The following is a 23,040-nucleotide window of genomic DNA, read 5'->3' on the forward strand; positions in this document are numbered from 1 at the left end:
TGCCACAGATCAAACCCCTGAGGTACTGTTTTATTCTGGGACCATTGATATACATGTACATAAAAGGCCATCTCTTCAGCGATCAATTGGGAAGGAAAAAGGGAGACACCATTCCTGTGGGGGCCAACGGCAGATATAAAAACACCGTCTTTTTATGAAAGTGCTAAACAGCTCAGAGAGGTGTCTTTAGAAGATGAGTTAGAAAGATGTTCCACTTTAAGCACAATTAGAAATCTCACTCTGCCTATAAAACAGGGTCTCCTTCCAAAAAAAATCCACAGCTACTTATTATCAGTGACAAATTTAATTTAATAGTTCGTATTAATAGCTGCTACAATATTCTGCAGCAGTCCTGGCAGTGATTGGTGCAGCGCATTTAAAACCTGTCACTGCAGTTATGACATACATTAAGGGACATGAAGTGAAACTATTTAATGAAGAGCAATTATAAATGTAAAATGATCTGTATATTTGACTGAAATTGCGCTCCAACCAAATTGCTTTGGTTTTATAAGACAAGCTATTCCGTTTATAAGCAATGAAGTGAGAGCGTGTGATGTTTTTTTTCATACTTGTGATTGATTATATACAGCTTCTGTGTTTTTAATTCTTTTTTTATTTTTTATACCTTGCTGAATTTTATTATTTTATGCTCCTATGCAGCCTCATAATTTCCCAACTGGAGTCAACAGTACCATTATATCTTTTATTAAATATACTGACAGCAGGTGTTAGACTGTGTGCACAGTTCTCACCTCTTTCATGTGAACTTGCATCACGAAGAACACCCTGGGTGTTAAAATATATATATATATATATATATATATATATATATATATATAAAAATGAAGGGTATACCTTCTTGAAATTCCACAAGAAATGCTAATACATAATGAGACAGCAGAGGCCATTAAAAGGTGGATGAGACAACAATGTTCTGGCTGGCAACATCTAAATGTTTAACATCTTTATGAAACACGAAGTCAAGTCATGACACTTGAAAGGACAGATTCCTGTGACGTATCAAAGAAAAACGTATCTCCGAGACGCACATCAGTCGACGTGTACCGGCGTCAGGGGGCAGCGGATCTAAACATAAATTCAATCAACTTTTCAAGGTGACGTGAGAAACCAGATTGTGTGGTGACAGTGTCAGTGAAGAAAAGAGTGGAAAAGGGTCTGCAGTGATGCAGATGAAGCATCTTTTATCTGTGCTGCTTCCCTTGCTGTCATTCTCCAACTATAAAACCAGTGCCTGCCTCCTCCCTCCCTCGTCTCTCGTCTTTGCTTCTATGGCGCAGATACAGTATGTAGCCATGATGCATAAAGTTGCCTCAAATAATTATAATTTGAATAATTAAATATAATTTAATTAAAATAGGGAATTCAATAAAAAATCATTTTGTGCACTCAGGTCTCCATTAAAAATGAGACCTTAATCTGAATAGAAAATTACCTGATGAATAGAGGTCATAGAGGAGCTGTTAATTAAAGTATCCAAAATTTAAGCAGATATCAGCCCTGATGGGCAGCCGATTTTACATCTTTTTTCTTTTCCTGTTGCTGCAAGCACAGATTTTAAGAACTGATGCAATTTATTTGGGGGTTCCTGTAACATCCAAATAAAGACTCAATCCAGTTGCTGCACTGCTGCACAAATAAGCTTCACGCTACATTCGCTTCCACTGCAAAGTCCATAACGGGAGCCTCGCAGCCTCAGCCTCCACCACCAGCCATCCAGCTTTCACCCTCTTCAACCCCCCCCCTGCCCTCACCCATCTCAATGAGCATGTACATGGGAAAATTAGGTCCATGTCTGCACTCACAAAAGGCCTTTTCTTGCTTTATATGCAGCACTTTGGAACATGTTTTAAGCAAATGGCGAGAGGGCGGGGCTGTAAGCTACTCTCTTTTATGGTATAGCAATCACTCCGTGGCAGCTACAAGCACTTTCCTTAAAATCACACCTTGGTAAGGAACGGCCACGGTCCAGTGGTCTGAGAAAGCCATTGATGGAATTAAGGCTCATGAATACGAATGCAGCGCGCGGCAAGTGAGAGCTCTCCCACTGTGTAATATTGACATGCTCCCTGGTCAGAAAATAGCCTGGCATAATTAGCTTTCACAAGCAAGTACGGGGTCAGCAGGAGAGGCCACTCTAGACACCAACAATACCCTCAACAGGAACATGTTTGCCACTGAAAATGAGTGCGGTGCAGATCTTCAGTTGCCAGCACTATTATTCTGTCTACCTCTACAATATCGAGTGTTATTGATATAGTTATACAATACAAAGACTAATATGGCCCAAAAAATATCAGGTTATGTGAGTAAATGAAATAAATAGTTCCTAAAAGCTGTCTAACTATAAGGTTGGATATAAAAATATAGACAGATTCAAAGCCTATAAACACACCACAGACTGTATATTAAAGACAGATGTAGCCACTGTGACATCACCCTTTGCTTTTGCCATCTCTGTGTTATAAGAAGTGAAGGTGATGAGTGAGGAGGGTTACTACACTCTCGTTAGCAAAGTGACTCTAAACAGGAGAGTAAAAATACATAAACATTATGTTGTATTGAACTGAGACCGTAAATTTATAAAAGTGTTCCAGGTGATAAATAAAGGCCCAAAGGCTTGTTTTCCCATAGATTTCAAAACATTGTTGATTTAATCTACAAGAAAGCTAGTCAGAGAGTATTTCTTTTCAGGTAATTATGCAGCTTAGCCAAAACAATTTAGAAAGAGTATGTGTCAGCATGGCTGAAATAGTGAAATTTTAATATTTCAGTCTTGTATGGTTACTTACTAAGAAATGGGATTGTCAGAACTGCTGGAAAAATCATTGGTCGACAACAAACCTCATGAGTTAAGATAAGCCCGGTCTACTGTTGCTGACCGAGAACACCCTCTTTATTCTGATGTAATGTCCTCAGGACGACATTGCAGGATGCTTTGCTAGTAAAAGTGCAATTAGCATGCTAAATAATGTCTGTGTGATGTCTGTGATTTATGACTTGGTGAATGACAATCTTAGACTAATTTCGACTAACAATAAAGTTATTTTTAGTGTAACAATCTGACCTTTTTTAAAAAAAAGATTTGCCCCCTGCTGGTCATTAGAAAGAATGCAGATTTAAAGCACTTTTACATACAGTTTATAAAACATGACAGACCACAGACCATAGATCAGGGAAGTCCAACTCCAGGCCTCAAGGGCCGGTGTCCTGCAGCTTTTAGATTTGTCCTTGATCCAAGTCCTCAACATGCCTTGAAGTTTTCCAGAAGCCTGGTAATGCACTAATCATTTGAGGTGTGTTGACCCAGGGTGAGATCTAAAACCTGCAGGACACCGGCCCTTGAGGCCTGGAGTTCCCCACCCCTGATTTAACACTTGAGTAGAGACTTGAGATAAGACCTGAAAAAAGTTTTGTATGGTAGTCTAAGCATCATAAAGGCACAAAGATTCCCAAAAAAGAGCAAGTGGAAGGTCAGAAACATCAAAGAAAGCCATTACGCAGACAATGTTATCTGTGATGGTTAATGACTAATTAATCTGATGGTAAAATACTATTATTACTAGTGATTATCAGAATAATCTTAATCATGTTGCTCACCTAAGGGAGGAGGAATGTCAAATGAGATTCATCTATTGTTAGAAATATAAATAAGTTATACGCAGTCCCCCAAGAGAGGAATCTCCTGCTGAGGTTTTCTAAGCGCGGTACTGGAAGCGCGTAGAGTCCAAGTGGTACAAACTCTATGAATATTCAGCACACTGGAATAGATCAAAGGGAATTATGCAACTGTGCTATGAAACATTAATCACCAGAGAGTGTCATCAGTTTTCCAGCTTCAAGATTGATACACTATGTTTTCCTTGTGTTTTTTAAACGTGCACATGGATCTGGCAACCACAGATCAAACACAGTGATAATTGAACTATTTTATACCGATTAGTATTTGAAGGTTGTGATGATTCAAAGCAAAAACATTTAGCCCATATTTCCCAAGAATCGGGCAAAATTGAGCTTGAGATCTTTTAACATAAAGAGGAAATGGGATATGAAAATCTTTAAAGTGCTTCTTTCATTTCCAGATGTATCATATGTTCTCGTGACCGGCTGGATAATTCATAAAACAAATACCAGAGACCAAGATACCAAGAAATGTTGAGATTATATTGAATCGAGCTACTTTTACGGAGCGGGCTTCAAGACTGTGCGGAAAGGCAGATGTGGAACGGCAGGTATTCCTGTGAATATCTTTCTAAAAGGCATTTGGAAAACGAAACTTCTAAGGCATTGTGCTTGGTTGGTAAAACAGTAAAACAAGAGTATCTAAGAGTAGCTTTTCACCACTGGATAAAGTGCTTGGACAATAAATAAATGATGACGCTGAGTACAATTCTGACCTGGCTATGTTTCTTCTAGACTGAAAAAGACCAAAGTTGTTAATGCTCGATACTGTCCATGTGCTAAGCATCCAACATTACAAACAGTGCAGATGTTCAGCCAGGAAAGCAATAAAGCCTGGTGCAGCAAATCAGCGTAGCATCCATGGAGGGTAGATGTAGTAGGCCAGGCAATTTTTATCATTGGTACTCATCATAAAACATCATTAAACAGGTAAAGAGACTTTCAGTAATTACATTTTCCTTTATTCTCTATTAATTGATTAGCTTGACCTAAGAATGGCTAATTATCCTACAGTATTGATCAGAACTGAATCAAACTTACATGCAACGATCACCTGGGTCTGCACCCAAACTGTGTTCAAGAATATATTTGCTGTTTTATTTTCCAGCAGCTCTTATTGAGTTTTTAGTTTAACTTGCACAAAATGATCAGTCTTCTAAAAAAAAAGTAAAATAAAAAGAAAATTCTGAATCTTTAGACTCAGCATTGGCTCATTGTTTGTGATTAATATGTCACAGCTATGCCACTGATTGCACAGCTTAGAGTCACAGGGCCCATGCTTGTTACCATCAGGCGAGAGGTTTCCACAGAGAAAGCAAAATACTATTTCTCTCATATGTCACTGAACTGTGGGAGAACGCACAAAGTAGACAGGAAGACCCTGCACGAGCAGAAAGTTCAAACCCTCTTACCAAGAGGTGACAGCTGTAACCACTGGACCACTACAGTACAACTTTCTGATAAAACATCTTCATCCACCGGAGAGATTTTTTTGGTAGATTTTGCAGATTCGGATTATAAATAGCACCTTTGAGCAAATTTTTAAAAAAGAAGCTTAAGACGAAGAGAAATTCTATGGAGTCAAACAGGGACTTAAAATCAAAGAGTAATTGAGAGGACAGGGAAACGGGCTGAGAGGTAGTGAGATAGTAGGATTAAGGCGGGAAGAGTATCTTGTAATGCCGTGCTGAGCAGCGACCTGAAGACTTCTCGGCCGAGCAGTTTGAGCCGTCCTCAGTACCTCAGCTCACAACCTAAACTCACAAAGATGGCTGACCTTTCAGCAATGTCAAATGGCGATTATGCCAAGTGACAAACATCCACATAAGCTATTTTCACACATGCGGCGCAATCCTGAACTTCTATGAAACTTACCTGAGAGAGGTACATGTGAGAACGCAATTCTCCAACACAGTCGGTACAAAGTACACGGGACGTCAGATTGCACCTATGTGAGAATAGCTCAGCTAATAGCAAGGAGCATTCACCGACTCCTGCACGCAGCTCCTTCACCAAGCTATTTTCACCCTTCTGAAGAGGACCGTTTCTTCCTGTGTGCCACATGTGAAAAGGAATATAACCCAGCCTGATTTTCCTCAAACAGTTTCCAAGGACAAGTGTGTAAATGTTTAAGTTCACTCTTTAAATGTGCATGACAAAAGCTGGCAGATTTGTACTACATTAGAGGAAAAAGAGAAAGCTGTGACCTCTCATGACCAAAGTGAAGGTAATTCTTGAAAGCACAGCAAAAGCCATCAAAAGCAACCAAAAAAATCAAACCTAATCAAAGAGAGAAATATCATTTATCAAAGTTTTTTCGATGAACACTGAAGGTCACTGCATGGAAAAGCAAGAAGATAGACAGAGATGCGCGATTAATGTGATTATACTGAACTCAAAAAGGTTGGGGAGTTTACATCTAAATGTCAGTGACATTTACATTTATGAAAGCCCCGCACCAGTGATAAACACCTGTTCATCAAAAGCTCAGTAGTGTCAAAGTTTTGGTGAGGCGAATCGGTTTAACCAACACCGAGAGCTGGCCTGAAGGGACGTATCGCAACATAATCACGACGAACAGCTCTAGACCCTGTGCAGGGAGGGTGTTTCTTAATGCAGCTGTTATTCTGATTAATTTACCAAAGGGACAGATGAAGTGGAATATAAAAAAAATAAAAGAATGTAGTGATTAATCACGACCATCACATTTTAAACAGCTCTGTCACAAACACAGTGTGTGAAAACGAAGTTGTTGCCCTGGAAGTTCACGGCGACAGCGTGCGAGTGCGCGAGACTGAGGGCAGGTAACGAGCCTCCCGACTCTGTGGTAAAATATAAATGAATTATGTCCCGCATCACATCGAGGCTCGCTTTTGTTTCACTTAAGTGATTAATAAGGCTGCATTCAATTAGATACGCTTACTTTTATATGCACCAGTATCATCGCCACTGCCAACAGACTCAGTTTGTTTAGGCTGTTTATATGATTGCATAAACTGACAATTTCCCGCAATAATCCTGTTTACATGACTACACAGAGCCGAGCTGTTTATTTTTGTTCTTAAATGATAAACTGTCTGCTCACCCCTATCAAATTTAATCAAAACTATTACAATTACAATACTGCTGTATAAAATTATACTGCAATTCATTTTTTGGGGGGTGGAAGCGAAGGGGGATAATTAGAAGCGCAATGCTATTTTTTCTTTTTTTTCCCCCTTTGTCAGACTAGTTGAAAGGATGGTGATGACTCACGCAGCTGTTGCCCCTCATAACCCAGGGTTTTTTGGATTTGGATATAGAGGCAGGACTGCTGGGAAAACAGTTCACAGAGACGGGAGAAAAAGATTTTTTAAAGTGGCTTAGTGTTATACTGAGTTCCTTAGGATGTCCCAAGCTCTAAAAAAACAATCATGTGTAATTCTCGCAAAATAACGGTCCGTGTCCATAGGCGGCATTTTTGGATTTCTTTTTTTTTTCCTCCCGGAAGCACCCATGACCTCATTTTCAGCCCTTACTGTTGCTAGGTTACAAAGTACTTCATCCTAAACTGTCTTCTTTAAAATTTTCTCCTCCGCCATCATTTACTGATTTAATACCATTAAGTTTCATGTGTAACTGGAGTCAATCCTTTGGGTCCGGTGTGTTGCGGGTTGGGGCCTGCATGGCTCGGGCTTGTTCTGGCACTTTCTAAAGAATGGGATCTGGAGAATTCAGAGGTGAGTAAACGTTTTGGACTCCATCCCATCCATTATTTTACCAGGGGGGAGGCCAGTGCTGTTGAGTGGTGCCATTGTGCATTGGGGGTAGGCATAGTGTGCAGCAATGTTTAGGTGGGTAAGTAACGTTCATAGGAAACCCAGGGCCCAAGGTTTTCCAGCAAATCTCTGCATTGTAATAGGATAATCAATGTTATCCATTTTAGTAGTTTTACACAAATCATATTTTAAGATTTGGACACACTAATCTAAAAAACTGTCATCATATCAAAGTTTTTAAATTGCAAAAATGATAAACTGATGGGATGAAAGAGCTGCAAGAAGCTCTCAAATTCATCCCAGAATCAGCATCAAAGGATGTTGTTTTTATCTTGGGGGAGAGAGATGAAGAATACCCAGCAAAGTTATTAAAGGTCAGTTAAAGTTGCATGCCCTCACTATGTTGGAGGAAAAATAAACGGATCCAGCTCTTTAGGGCAAAACGAAGAGATGGTGCTGTAGACATCAAATGTGTTGGCTACTCCCAACTGCCAATTAAAAAAAAAAAGGAATACCAAAAAGAGAAAAAAAAGTGATAAAAAAATGGTGGAGCGCAGCGAGGAGCAAACATCAGATAGGGGGAAGGAAAAAGCCGAGTCGGCTCCCTCCACTCTGACTAAGCACCTGCTCCTGCCTGAATTAGCCCTTTCTTTACTGTTTGGACTCGTCCAAATGAAACTCACTCCCCTCGTTGACAAATGGACCAAAGCCTCCCACTTCCACTTTTTTTAACACATTATAAAACCCCATGTTTAGTGAGGCACCACTGTGATAGCTATTAATCTGATAGAACCCAGCTCCAGCTTCCAGGCTTCCTGTGGGGCAAAGAATAATAAAAAAAGAAAAACATTGCTGAAAACTTCCAAAGTTCTGGATTCTCCTGGCAAAGCTTGTAGGGGCATAATAAAGTCTATGGGGTATTCATCTTGGAATCCAAGCGGACACGGTTACGGTAGATTCAAACCACTGGCTTGGTCGTGTCAATCTGCTCTTTTATCTCCATCTCCTGAGAGTTACCAATTTTCTCCGTGTAGGGAGATACTCTTAAACATTTTTTTTTTTCCCCACGCAGGCTTCCTTTTCCATCTAATCACCACAGAGTCTCGTATCGCCACGTCTGGGAGACCCGGGCTTACTCAAAAGGCCGCCAGCTTGAAATTTATTGCAACTAATTGGCCAAAATTGAATGCGGCAGGTTCTTACCAAAGACGATTGGAGTGGGGTTCGGAGGCAGGAAGGCTGAAAAATGAGACAGGATAATGAATGTCAGGTGATGTCATCCAATGCGGGAAAAGAATAGAAAGTGGAAGAAATAAAGCTCTTTGATTTAAAAACTCTCCATGAAAAAAGGGTTACGCCGGGGCAGGCGGCAAACAAGCACAGATGGAAAGGCGGTTTGAATTCCTGCAGTAATCCAAAGAAGTTCTGAATGCGTTTACTGCGTCGCATGTTTGGTTTACAGTAAAATGGAATCTTTATCTTCCCTTTCTGTCAGAGCTTTTATTAATACCCTTTTTGCATATTAACGCCGGCTGCAAAGAAAAAAAAAAAAACCTCCCACCATTCTCTATTTGTTCACGCTATTACAACAGGCAGTTGTCTCCCGCTGTGCTCATCGGTCATGTTTTTGTTCTGTAATTGTCAGGTGCTCAACACATAATTGTATCATGGAAAAAACAGCCTCCAACCAAGAGTAAGCAAGACAAACCAATGACTCCTGCATAAACAGAGAAAAGCTGGCGGAGAACACTTGTAGTTGAGAATGAACAACGCCAAATATCGCCTCGATGCAATCTATTAAAATATATATAAACCTATTTCTTATGTGAGTGGCCCGTTGGGAATCAGATCAATAAAGGTAGTGGATCTATATATGTATGTACATATAACAAAGTGCTACAGTGCTTCTTTCTTATTGAATCTGCCTGATTGAACTTAGCAAGCGAGGAACACCTGGGTGATATTCTGACATTAATGCAAATGTAAATGTATTAAGTCATCTGACAGCTCTTTGTTTCGGGAGTTAAATGTTTATGCAAACCCTGATTTTAAACAACACGGGCCACTTGTGGTACGGCTTTAAAGTCATGCCTGAACAATGACTGTATTACGCTCACATCTGCTCGCCATTATAATCGCTCTCGATGCCAGCAGCAGCTGTCTGTTATATTAAAGCTTCATAAATACTTAAAGCTACTTGTGCCGTGTAATTTTGCTTGCTTTTCTGCTTTCTTTGAGCGTTGCACTTTCATCAGAGATATCTTCACTCTCTAGTTTTTGGCCCAGGGCCAAAATCACCCAATCTTAGATTTCTTATAATGCAACTTGATTTAATCTTTCATCAGCTCATTCTGAAAGCTTACACCTGCCGTTTGTCATGCAGGGTTTTCTGATAAAAATGTTAGGCTCGGTCCAGGCTCAGATCATGATCATCACATCGAGAGTTACGGAAGACACTGTAAAGCTGTTTCACAGGGAGAGCTGTACATAAACAGCATGGACTGAGTGAAATTAAATACTGACATCATGCTGGGTTTTTTGCTACTTTTGTTTTTTGTACTTTCAGGGATGTAAGTATAAGGAGACATTTACTGTAAGTAGATGTAGACAGCCAGAAGACTTGACCTGTTGACATACAGTTGATTTATTTTGTTACGATAATGGAAATTAGTTACCTAGACTTATTAAAATATATGCAAACATACATGGAAATACAGTATATGAGGAGAAACAGAATTTGGACCATTGTAAGAAGCTTCAAAGTCAATATTTAGTTTGACGACCTTGATTCTTTACCAGAGAATGAAACCTATTAGTCAAGCTTTCTTGTCATTTCTTTAAGTAATATTTCTCCAGACTTCTTGAAGGATATTCAAAGCTCTTTTTTTCCCAATGCTGGCTGTCCTTTGTTCTGTTCTCTATCGCGATGATCCCACGCTGCTTCAGTAATGTTGAGGTTCAGGCTCTGGCGAGTATTTCATTGTATGTTTTTCTATCCAGGTATACTTTTACTGCGTTGGCAGTGTGTTTAGGATCATTGTCATACTGAAAAATAAAGCCACAGCCAATCAGACACCTCCCAGATTGTATTGGACTGTGGCTCAAGATCAGATGGTACTTTTCTGTGTCCATAATGTCAGTTTTGAAAGGATCCCCAGTCCCACTGGCTGAAATCCAACCCCAAACCATGACACAGCTTCACCCATGTTTTTCAAATGACTGTAGTCACTCACTTCAGGTATTTGGCTTGTTGACAGCCACCCTTTTCACTGAGACCATTTCTGTTGAGGCTTCGACGAACAGTAGATCAACCGAAAGGCCAGATGCATATCGCAGGCCTTGTGTTAGCTCTTTGCTGGATTGTTTTTTTCCTATTTCGTAAAGACATTATTTCCACTGTTCATCTGCTGCAGGTACATCTCGTCAGTTTTTTCAGCAATCTTCAGCAAGAGACTCCACACCATGGACAAGCCAAGTTTTCAAGTTAATAGCAGCCAATGTTCAAAGAAAAACGTTGAAAGATCTTCAGAAAGCCTGGAGAACTCTGCTTAAGACCAGTTTAAAAAATTTCAACAAGCCCAGCTCCTGAGGGCTGGCTCAATACTTTTGCACAACTCTCTGTTTCTAATTATTTCCTTTTTGACAAACAGCTGTGATGATCAAAGTATTGAAGCACATAAGGATAAAATCAAAAACAATGCGAAGGGTTATGAGGCAGATACTGCAGTTGCCACCCTCTTTGCTGAGGGGATATCAGCACAGATGTGCTTGTTTTTTAAGCTATTAGGAATTACAGGTGCTAGGTCTGTGTTTTGTAAATATCACAACCACTTAGCCTGAATAACTAATCCTCATTTGGTCAGTGAAGAATACTGGTTCTTTAATCTGACGTTAAGCTAAATCAGTTAACAGGAACTGTTACTTTTAAAGCCTTATGAAGGAAAAAAGGCGTCAGCGTGTTTCTTCTCAGCGTTTGCACTTTGAGTCCCACGCACGGCCCATTTGCCAAAGACTACGTGTTTTCTTCCAATAAATCATACGTCCCTAATATCCTCCGGAAGCCGATTCTTCAGTTAATCCCACTCTCCTTCTCAAACAAATATCTCATCAAATCCTCCAACGCTGAAATAAGGTCACAGGAGAAGGATAATGAGAACTGCTACGTATGGGGAAGATCATCGTCAAAGGCAAGAGGATCCTCCCATCTGCTTTCCGCTCCTTATCCCTTAATCACACTTGTCCCTCGGTCAGCACGAGGTTCCAGCCGTCATTTGTCTCACGCATTCCCATCCAAGTGCGCTGGGATTGTTTGTTTTCCTCGTGCACGTCATTAACATGAAATTTGTCAAATGTCAGCTGTCATGCGGCCCGGCGGGGTGAAATCACAGGTTGTGTTAATTTAGTTTTGCTGTTCCTCGCGGGACTTATCACGCTGTGACATCTATTAACCTTCATCGTTAGTGTCATCTGGACCAAACACAACACGCTCCATGTCAAAAATACATTTCGTTCTTCCGTTTTTTTGTTCTGTAAAATGACAAGTGTGACTGCGCAGTGGTGCGAAGGATCCCAGGGAGGCTACAGAAAAGAAATAAAGTGCATATGGAAGAAAAAAGACCAAAAACAGATCAGAACATGTAGGTGTTTAGATGTGTATGTGTTGAAAGGGAGGGAGTTGCTCCATCCTGACCTGCTTTTCTCCTTCAGGGGTCATACACAAGCCTGCCACAATGCTATCAGCTGTCCCTTAAGGTGGCTGCTGAGGTCTACTGAGATATAAGGTGATATATAGCTTTGATATAGCCTGTAATTACTTGCCGTGAAGGCCACACCGCCTTCGGGAAAAGAAAAGGGGAACACACCAAAAAAAAGGGTGGAGAGAGAGACAGAGAGACAGAGACACTGGGGCTCTGATGAGAAAAGGGTCAGTCTTGTTTGATAGCACAAGTGGCCAGCCTCTCCAGCGATTTCACACAGGGTAGTGGCACTAGATGTATACACGTGTTTGAAAGAGGGCAGATTCAACAGATACCTCAGCTGCAGAGAATCGCCTGTGAAAGTGTCCCACGGGGGAATGGCGATGATTGCAAAAAAAATCACAGGCTGTGGCGTGTGTGCACACACTATGCAAATGGTGTCAAATTGTGCTAAATTAAAGCTCGGTACCATGTTTCAATTACAGTATCATTAGCCTCCATCTAGCTTTCAGCACAGCACCACCTATAAGTGACATGTTTATCCAGAGGCTATGGATTCTGCACATCCGCAGTGTTCAAAGCACAAAAGGGGGGGAATAGCTAATGAAAGAGACCCATTCATTTCACCCTGTCACAGGATGGTGCGAGACAACCTTCATTTCAAGATGCATTACAGCGCTCGCGAGCTCAGTGACGCGCTATCACTCACATACAGAGTGCTATTAGCTCTCGCTTAAAAGACTGTAATGGAACCAAACACCTTACCAAAGTAGCTCTTTTATATGGCTTTATAAGTGGGCTAAACTGAAGCAGGTAGAGTTTGGGTTTGATAGCTGAATAACAATGGGGCTCTTCTTAGTGGTTGGTGAGGCGGGTGGAGGAGGGCTGAGCTGGCTAAATGTGTGTTGACAGCGCAAGCGAGCCAGTGACATGGCTGCACTTTTACCAGCGATGGACGCAAGCCTGGCACACAGACTAAGCCTGCAGCAGCGTGGCTCATCTTCAGACGCTACGTGAATGCTAACAACAGGGCTCGCCGGTCACCACGACTTAACTGGTGCCAGCAGGAGAGGCAGGTGGTACACAGGCCATAGTGGGATAAAAAGAGTGCCGAGTACCACAAGAGGAAAATAGCATGAGACCATTCACGAGTATGCCAATTAGTTTTTAACCAGATTAAGGTAACTGTGTTACTAAAACCACTTCTTCAAGTTAAATTGAGAGATTAGGTTAGTCAACGTTTTTTCCCCTTAGTCAGCCGCCTACACTTGTTTCAACAGTCCGCAGTTTTAACAGCGGCAACATAAAACTATCATTCATCAGCATTTTATGCATGCAGGAAATTTAATCAAACTTCAGGAAAGAAAATAAACTTTGATCACCTAGTTTCTCTAGTATCTTTCCATTGACTGTATGTTTTCTATCCAGGTATGCTTTTACTGCACTGGCAGTGTGTTTGGAATCGTCGTCATACTGGAAAACCAAGCCACTGCCGATCAGTCACACTCCAGATGAAACATCAAAAATCTGACAGTATTTTTCTGCGTTCATAACTCAATTCTAATTTTGACATGATTCCAAAATGCAAAACTTTCCAAAAAATGTCCAATGAATTCTGCAGTCCATAAGACCTGTTGCCATTGATTTTCAGTAATTTGGCATACCTCAGCTTTTTCCCCCCCCACCGTTTCCCTTCCTTCCCTTCCTTAAGCTTCTTGACAGCCACCGTTCCTCTGAGACCATTGCAGTTAAAAGGACTGCACTGAAATGAGCTAATGTTCAAAGGGAAACTTTGAAAGGCCTGCAGAACTATTGCTCAAGTCTCGGAAGCAAAGTATAAAGAATTTAGACTTTTGCACAGTACTGTACATCAAGATTTATTTTTTTTTAGGAAGTGTCCCTGTGCTCGTTTCTAGGTCTATATTTTTATTCTTGGACTCTACTACTCTTTCACCTTTTATTAAAGCCCATTCCCATTTTTTAAACAGAAGGTCTGAAAAACAAATAGGAGGGAATGCTGTGTTTGTGATGACCATTTCATGGGTATCGCCTCCCTTTGACATTTTAGTTGCAAAAGTAGGGAAAACTATCTAAGACAGATCATTTAGAGAAGTTTTTGCTTCACAGGTTCCTGACATTGGTCTTATTATTTGCAACTTTGGCCATGTTTCCTATGAGCGTCCAGGACTTTAACAGTATATACATGATAATAAAAGAAAAAGCCAATATGTCTCCTTTCACCATTTGCTCAAAGCATTTGAGGAAGTGTTATATACTCTAAAAATGTAACAAAGACTTTGAATTACTGACAGATGGTGGTCATTTCTACACAGAACAAACTCAAGTCAGCTCTAAGTGAGTCAGAGTAAGCTTCACAGTTGGTCTTGTCAGCACCAAGCTGTGAGTGTTGATCCCCGCTGTTCTTGAGGACCACAACTGCAGCTTTAGGGAATACCATTTATATTAAATACTGTCCATATTTGCAAGATGCCTTATAGATTGCATCACTCTGGCTGAAGTCTAAACAGTGTCTGCCATACTTCAGAATGAGAACATATCTGTGGGGTTTAGCAGAAAGGTTACGCAGGAAGTCAGATATTCGTTAGTTTATCTGTTGGAGTTTAACCAATAACCTATTTTACTGACTGTAGGGCTGTTTTTGACAGGCCTGTTGCATATGTTTGCTTCGCTCGTGTATTATAACACAGACCTGTATGTTATTTTATTATGTTATTCTTTTTGATGCTTATATTTCGTCTTCTTTTTCTTTGCAAGCTACATATTCATGGTATAAGACAATAAGCCAATAACCAGCCACAGGCACTAATAGTGTCATTGTTTGCCAAACATATATTTAAAAGACATGCATGACATATTTAATCGTTTATAAAAATGAATCCAGAAACAACAATGTACGTGTAACGTACACGAAATATCCGTATAAGCGTATCCGTAACGTATACGTTATGTAGCTGTTTGAGATCAGCTGCCAAGCACAATATATATAATTTAAGGACTTGAGTGTTTTAAAAATTATTCCCAAAAGTTATACAGATGTGTATGTTGTAAATTTCATTCAGATTGATTAAGTTATCTAGGAGGAGTTGGCGAACAGACGTACACTACGATTAGAGTAAGACACTTTCAGCACTACTAGTCAGTTATTACGTTAAAAGAAGTGCCGTTCAACACAAATGTTTCATTCGTGGTTCTTTAAAAAGAATATATTTTTAATCCAGCCAACTTCTGTATTATGTGTGTTTTTGTAGCCTAACAAATTAGCTCGGTAATCAAATACCTCATGAAAGCCACAATCAGGGGGAAATCAGGTTACTGGAGACCATGTAAATGCTCTAATCAGACTATTACCTTGTTTGGATTGTTTCCAGTGATTAGGCTATGGACAGAGACAGGAAAGTATGAGGTGAAGAAGGAACGTCTTTTAGTTAGTCAACTAAAAAATAAAAAGACATGAATATCCATAATCTCCCTGTCCTGGATTTGGCCTTATCTTTGTCTATTCTAACTGCTTGTTCCTGTTTCAGGCTCATTTTCCTTTTTAACCCCAATGAGCTTAGCCGCAGGTGCCTAGCAACGCCTGTGACAGCTCGACAATGAAATAGTCGGAGGTGGCCGTTCATTTGTTGTGCTAACCCCCGCATGCTAATGCCTAGCTGTGTCACTAAAGCCACGACCACGTCCCTTCTTTGCCACTCTCCCTCCCAGTTCCAATTCATGCTACCCACACCTTTCATCCACTCAGCAGCTTCCTCTCCCAAGACAAAGTGCCCTGGCTCTGAATCAGGTTGTAGTTCCCTTTAAGCATCATTGAGACACCCCCGGTAGAAATGAGATGCTAAAAAGACACACTTGTCCCTGCTACTTTATGCTAGTTTTGTGTTCTTGACAGTTGCAGGACCCGTTGATTCATTCCTGCAGGGATTTTCGTCTGAGTGGGCGGCTCGGAGAACAAAGGAGCTACAGGGTGCATCAATTATCTGACAACATGTTTCAAACTACCTCGTTTTAGCATCGGCTGCTTTTCACACAGCTGATTATCTGAACTCTGTGTTACCAAACTAAAAAGCAAAGAGCAATAGTTTGATAAAGCCCAAAAGTCCATTAGTATTCTCAAGGGGCCGTGACCAATCTGGAACTAAAGCTCTGGAAATAAGTAGAGGTGAACATACATTCAGCTTTGGAAATAAAATGAGGCAGACAAAGTTAATGCAGAGCAGCAATTTAGATAAAGTCCATCGCTTCTGAGTGCTCAAGGGTGTTTTGACCTCAAAGGCAAAGGAAACCATGCTTAGAATGATAGCAGATAGGAGTTTTTATTCTGCTCTTAAGTGCTGCAGTAAGTCAACAACACACCAAAGAATGACTATATGTATATTCACTCTGCACTCTCCCTAAGCTCCCCGTTCACTGCTTTCATACAACTTGCTTAAAACACTGAAAACTTGTTTATATATTGCCTTAATGTTAGCAATCTATTACACGCAAAAAGCCGAAGTACAGTAAGAGCATCCTCGCTCTCTGGCCTGACAAATAGGCCTCCATGTCCCGGTTTCTGCACAACAGGCTCATAACTCTGAAAACAAAGCTCACTTCTGGCAGTGAAACTCATCACACATGTTTCTTCTGGTTTAAAAAATAACCTGTTCATATTATTTGTAATGATCATTGATTTGTGTCAGTTTACATTTATGGCTGGCACAGATTAGCAGCCAGGTATGGTGAGGTTTGTGGTTAATGCTGCTTGTGGCTCACTGGTTTTCTCAGTCAAATTAATCCATAATAGAGAAAAGTGCATGCACTATACCCTACCCTAATAATCTGCTCTGCATTTATTTTGTGGCTTTGTTAACTTGGAGCTCTGTTTTATACTTTTAACAAATCTCAAGGGCTGGTCCCACACCAGACCGAAATAGTATTGAAATAGAGTGTGTATATTCTTGGGAGTAAGTAAAATATATTAAAAAAAGCTACTCTTTTAAGAAAACATGTTTCAAAAAGAAGACATTTTTAATTTTTTATTAAATATCAGCAATCCTCAGGTGTGAATTAAAGTATTTCTCATTAACACAAGACTGGTTGATTATGTTTTCAAGATATGGCAATTATTTAACAGCAAAAAGCAATTTGTTTCCTCTGAGCATGCCTGTGTGTGAACACGTACATATTCATGCATGCAAATAGTCTCAAGCTAGTCTTCTGAATGGGAGCCCAAACAACCTATCATTATTATTATTATCATCATCTGCTGTGGTCAACAATGCACCTTTAAAATGAGTGCATATAAAAAGACCTTGCATCGTGGCCCTGGATTTCTTTTAGCGATGCTGCATAAAAGAAAGAAAATAGACTGGGAATGTGTTTTAAATTCTCTTTTTCATCCAAGGATAGAAAAAACATAACTATACTGCATCTATTATGCATATTTTTCAATCGTCATTATGACCCTTTTTCACCACAATTCTTGGAAACGGTGTAGGAGGGTTTTTGGATCTTGTAATTTCGTTGTAAAGCTAAGTATGTACGGTTTTGACTACTTCCTGTTTAGTAGACTTTGGAGAACACACTGCACGGTTAAGTTTGTAACCCACAATGAAGTGAAAGCTAGCAAAGTAGGCTAATAAGCTTCCAGTGGGAAAGCGGTTTTAGGTTATTTATATCAGCTCCCGCTGAGTCATGTAGCTTCATGTAGCTGTAGCTACATGTAGCTGTAGCTTCCATAGACTGTATATAAAATATAGATGTAGCCTCCAAATTATCTATGATTTTGTCTTCTAGCATTATGAATACTCAGCGTTAGATTTATGACCATTGCTATAAAAGTTTCTGTGGACAGATGTGACCACTTTTAGACAAAAAAAAGCTAAGTAGAGTTAGCCTGCTAGCTAAGCTAACGCTACCACTTAGCTACCACTAACAGTTAGCTTTGCTAGCAAGCTGCATCCATACACTTTATAGATTAATTACATAGACACTAATAGGATCTAATTAGTGTTAAGAAACATACAAATAAGATGCTAGATTTTCACTCAGCAAATGTGACTTCTCAGACTTCCCACTTTATTTGTCACATAACAGCATTTAAAATGGTTGGTTCTCCAAACAGAACCAACACCCATGAAGAAATGTAGTCCAGTTACTTGGCTCTCCTGACCTAAAAACTAACAGGCAGAACCATCTATAGCCACCTGTGTTTGCATTTACCTGTCAGCCCTTAATGTACATTTTAAGCCTCGTAGAAAATAAAATGCAGCTATGAAAGGGAAAATTAGCTACAACCATTTTCATCTTAAACTGTAAACATGTTCGTTTGTACAGCAGGAACCTTTAACACAGGTGTCTACGGGGAAGTACTCAGTTTTTTTTTACTTCATCACTTTTTAACCTGGTTAAGTCCTCAGTGTGAAATTAAGTTTCTTAGCAAAGCTGATTGCTTTAATTCAGCTTCAACTCTTAAATATTAATTATATAGCCGATTAAGAATATTTACTACAATTCAGACAAATTTATGTCCGTACCTTTGAGACATGATCTTGTATGCATCTGGAAGGTAACATCGTGTGTTCTCCATCTGTGCTGGGTCTGCGTCGCAGATCTTATCATCAGTGCGGCCGTAGTTGGCGCTCTCGATCAGGATGACGTCAGTGCCCGGGCATCGTAGCTCAATGGGGTAGCTCTCGCACGACAGCTCCCTCCTCACCACCGCCATGGGGATGGGTGCTCGACTGAAGGCTGAAAGAATACAAAATAAATAAATAAATACATCAGTTTGTGAGAATTTCCGTTTTCTTCTTACTGGTGAAAATATTTCTACAAATAAGTGTTAAAGCAACTTCATCCTGCAGTTGTGGTTAGCTCAGACCTGCATTTTTTAAAAAGTGTATACCACTGCAGGAAAATACAATCAAAAGGTCTGACACAGAGGCATAGGTGAAGAGGTTAGCCACCCTTTTCTAGAGAGTGTGGGTGGTTAGGACGCTGCTTGTTTGGAGTGGGAGGATGAGCGCTAACACAGGGGCCCCGGAGAGGCCAGGAGCTGTCGAAAGAGAGAGTAGGAGATACTACACAGATCAAACATAAGGAAATGGACACGGTGTTTGCTTTTGGCTGTGAGAAAATAAACATTCATTACATGGGCACTCAACTGAGAAATTAGAGACAGGCAGAAACACAAAGGCAAAGGATCCACAGCAGAGTGTGGCCCAAGTAAATTGTTGAAATTTCCCTCTAGACTAAAATCTATAAATCATAAGAAGCGCCGGATTCTTTGTTTTTTAAGGTGAAACAATGCCTTTCAGTTAGACAACACAAAGGCGAGAGGCAGGAGGTCAAAAGGTGGCCCTGTGCCTCAAGCCAAAAATGGGAGTCAAATTGGCAAAAATCCGCTGTTTACTGCAGAGCCAAAATGGCCGGGAGACCCCAGTGAGGCTGAGAGGCGGCCGTCCAAAGGTTGCCATTTTTTCCCTTTCCTCTGACACGGGCGCGAGCACGCACGCACATCTGCGGAGACTCACAGTCGCGCACGAACAAGGCATGTGCAGAGCAGTCTGGAGAAGTTCTGTGTTTACAGTGAGAATAAAAAATGAGCGAGAAGCGTAAACATTGGCCTGAGTGACTGCAGGAGGACTGTGGCAGTTACGGATTTCTATAAACATCCTTTCAGACGAGTGTCTGAACTGAAAAAGCCAGCGCTGGATGACATGGAACACAGACATTCATCAGGGAGGACAGATGGAGAAAAAGAAGCACACGGAGGGAATCCACATGTGAAAATGAGAGTGGGTGATACCACATGTATCTCTAAAACTCCAAACGTGGCCCCAATGTGTCACTCGTGTGTGTTTGTGACAGTATGTATACAATAAAGAGCTATGTATGAATGTGAATGGAGAAGAGCGCTATGCGAGTGCAGTCCGTTTACCACGAGCTCATTTTGACCTTGGAAACAACAACAGTGACAATAATCTCACCACAAGGTCCTTTTAATCATTCCTCTGCAGCCTTCAATCATATCATAAATACGCCATCAGCAAGTCGAGTGCAACTGCTGCAGATACAAGAAGTCTCCATTTAAAAAGCTCAAATGGCAAAAATTCTTACTTTTAAGGTCACGCAATTGAAAACTCCTGAAAAAAGACAATTAATGAAACGATCCACATCAGTCACAGTTATTTAAATCCACGATCACAGAGTCTGTAAAGCACAAACCAGTGTTATTTGCTAATGAAAATCGTGGAATAGGTGATAGCATACAAACCAAGATAACTGAACCTTTTGTCACAGTTTTAAATATATATTTATGGCATCCATCACCTTGGGTGTGAAGCGGCAAATGCTTAAGTAATAAACAGCTGCGTCTGAGATGTGTGAAGTGTACAATTTTCATCCATCGCTCTCTCGTTTTTCCTCACCCTTGCAGCCATCTCATTGTTTGATTGTGATTCACACAAGAAACAAAGCAAAGCACTAACAATGACGGCTTTCTGACGGAAGTTACATTCAAGTTCGTCCAGCGCTGTGCTGCCGTGCACGGCTCGTTTCTTTCTTTACCAGCTCTTCCCAGTACTGCCGCTTTATTGAAGTCAGACCGGCTCATCATGTTTAATTACATATCTTAAAACAGCTAGGCGCAACAATGTCGAGCTGACACTTCATGTAATCTCAGACGGATTGGTTGATGTTGAGATCAAGGCTCTGTGGGGGCCATACCATCTGTTGCAGAACTTTGTTCTCGCGTCTTCCCTATGGTATCGTGCCATCGAATGCAAATATATGAAATGAACACTGAACACTTTAAAAATAAAAGACATTTTTAAAAGTAATGTAGTGGTGGATGTTTTTTAGCCAGTGGAATAATGCAAAACCTGATACCTTTCTTTATAACCTAAATCAAACAGCTTAATACAGAACCCTGCCAGATTTTTGTGGATATAATTGTATTACTGTGCATTACAGTAAATTAGTAGATTTACTTAATTTACTGTATTTTCACAGTGAACTTTCATGGAATCCACATTGTGCAGATACAGTACCGTGCAAAAGTCTTGGGTCACCCCTCATTTCTTTAATTTGCTTCCACAGAGCCAGATTTATTTAAAAGTAGTCTTAAGCAATAGTTCCCCAGGTTTCTTTTTCATTCATTATCAGCCCAGATCTTGACCTATGAATCACTCAAGCATAAAAACACATCTAACTCAAGGCAGGAACCAGTGTTGTGTCTACCCAAGCGACAATTTAACAAAGAATTTTAAATTGTATCTTTAGGCACTTTGTTGCTATCAGCTTGTTGCAAAAACACATTTGTTCCAATTTATTCAGTTGAGTCTGTGAAAAATGCCAAAGATAACACAGTTTCACAGGAATTAAAGTGTAGTTTTGAACCAACAAGGTGATTTTAAAAGAGCTATTAACTGAAAACTTGGAATATCTCAGCATGGATTGCAGTGTGTCTTTAAAAAAATAGAAGAAACTGGACTAGAAATGTCCTTAAGCAATAGGAAAAAAAAACCCAGAAAAGACCTGACAGAGGACCTGAGAGCTGCATCTGAAAATTGGTGGCAACAGTCATCATCAACATATACAGCGGTCTATACTTATGAAAAGTACAGTCACATTTTGATCCAACATGTAATCCCATCTGGAAAGCATCTGATAGGCTGCATTTTCCAGCATGAGGATGATCACAACCACACTGCCAATGCAGCAAAAGCATGCCTTGGTAGAAAAACACACAATGAATGCTATCAGTCATAGACGAGCATCCCCAGACCTCAATGTTATTGAAGCAGCCTGCGATCGTCTTGATAGAGAACCGAACAAAAAGGCAACCAACATCCAAAGAAGCACGGAGAACTATTCCCGAAGACTTCTTGAAGAACTTACAAGATATCTTGCCTAAGAGAGTTCAGGCTGACTTAAAGACTAAAGTTGGTCAACCCAAATATCGACTTTCAAGCTTGTTAGAACTGTCCAAACTCTGTTCTTTCCAACAAATTGCTGCAGCTATTTCCCATTTTCCCAGTGGAATATAAAGAAATGAGGGTTGGCTTGAGACTTTTGCACAGTACTGTGTATGTCCCATAATAGATCATTATGCCGTATTTATGTAAGAGGACACAATCTCTACCATTAGCAGTTTAAAAAGTCATCCAAGTACCACTTTTTATCTTTCCCTGGAGCTAAACAGAGAAAACACAAAGACACACGGCTAGGTGAAACAACAAAGTCCCTCATTATTGTGTCATTTAATTTTGTCTCATAAATCATTCAAGCCCCAACACAGTAAAGCACTCTTGCCATTGAAATATCACAGATTGGAATTGTTATATTCAGTGGCGATGAAAGCCATCAATTATCTCCCTCTTAATGGGAATATTTATTCCACCCCCTGAAAAGCACCGCTGTGGATCACACCAAACTTCTTTGAAAGTGACAACAGCAGAGCAAGGGGGATAACACGTGATGAATACGGCAGGTGCACTTAGCTAAATGTCGAAAGTGTAATTGACTTTGATTGAAAAGAATTAATTGTTTATTTATCCTCCTGCTTTTAAGTGTGCATGCTTACTTTGAGAGCTGCCTCAGTTAAAAAAAAGAGGCCCTATTGAATAGTCTGCATTAATCTCGATAAATACGATCTCATTGATTTGCTATGAAATCTTAGAGTCATTCTCTCAAACCTCATCGCAGCGCTAAGCCAAGGGCTCAGTTGATGCCAGCATCCCCCCCGAAAGAAACATTAAAAAAACATCAGAGAGCGGCGAACACGATGCCGTAAATGGGCACCAGCAATCCCCTAATGCAGGCGAGTAAAAGCAGGCCAGTGATGTCTCAGATTACCCAGCTAGTCAACAACTGTAGTGTAA

The 23,040-nt window shown here is 40.3% G+C and overlaps 1 protein-coding gene across 7 annotated transcripts in view; it reads right to left on the bottom strand.

The window, feature by feature from the left end:
* The window catches only part of LOC146391372 (adhesion G protein-coupled receptor L3), a 253,907-nt gene that overhangs the window by 141,551 nt on the left and 89,316 nt on the right, over positions 1 to 23,040 (bottom strand). For all 7 annotated transcript variants that reach the window (XM_084924260.1, XM_084924263.1, XM_084924262.1 and 4 more), the window contains exon 4: positions 18,694 to 18,907. In XM_084924260.1, coding sequence (XP_084780386.1) covers positions 18,694 to 18,907 — 214 coding nt within the window. The remainder of the gene's footprint in view (positions 1 to 18,693; positions 18,908 to 23,040) is intronic.

This window comes from Perissodus microlepis, chromosome 3, assembly GCF_051167445.1.
Source record: "Perissodus microlepis isolate ML-2025 ecotype Zambia chromosome 3, ASM5116744v1, whole genome shotgun sequence".
NCBI lineage: Eukaryota > Metazoa > Chordata > Actinopteri > Cichliformes > Cichlidae > Perissodus > Perissodus microlepis.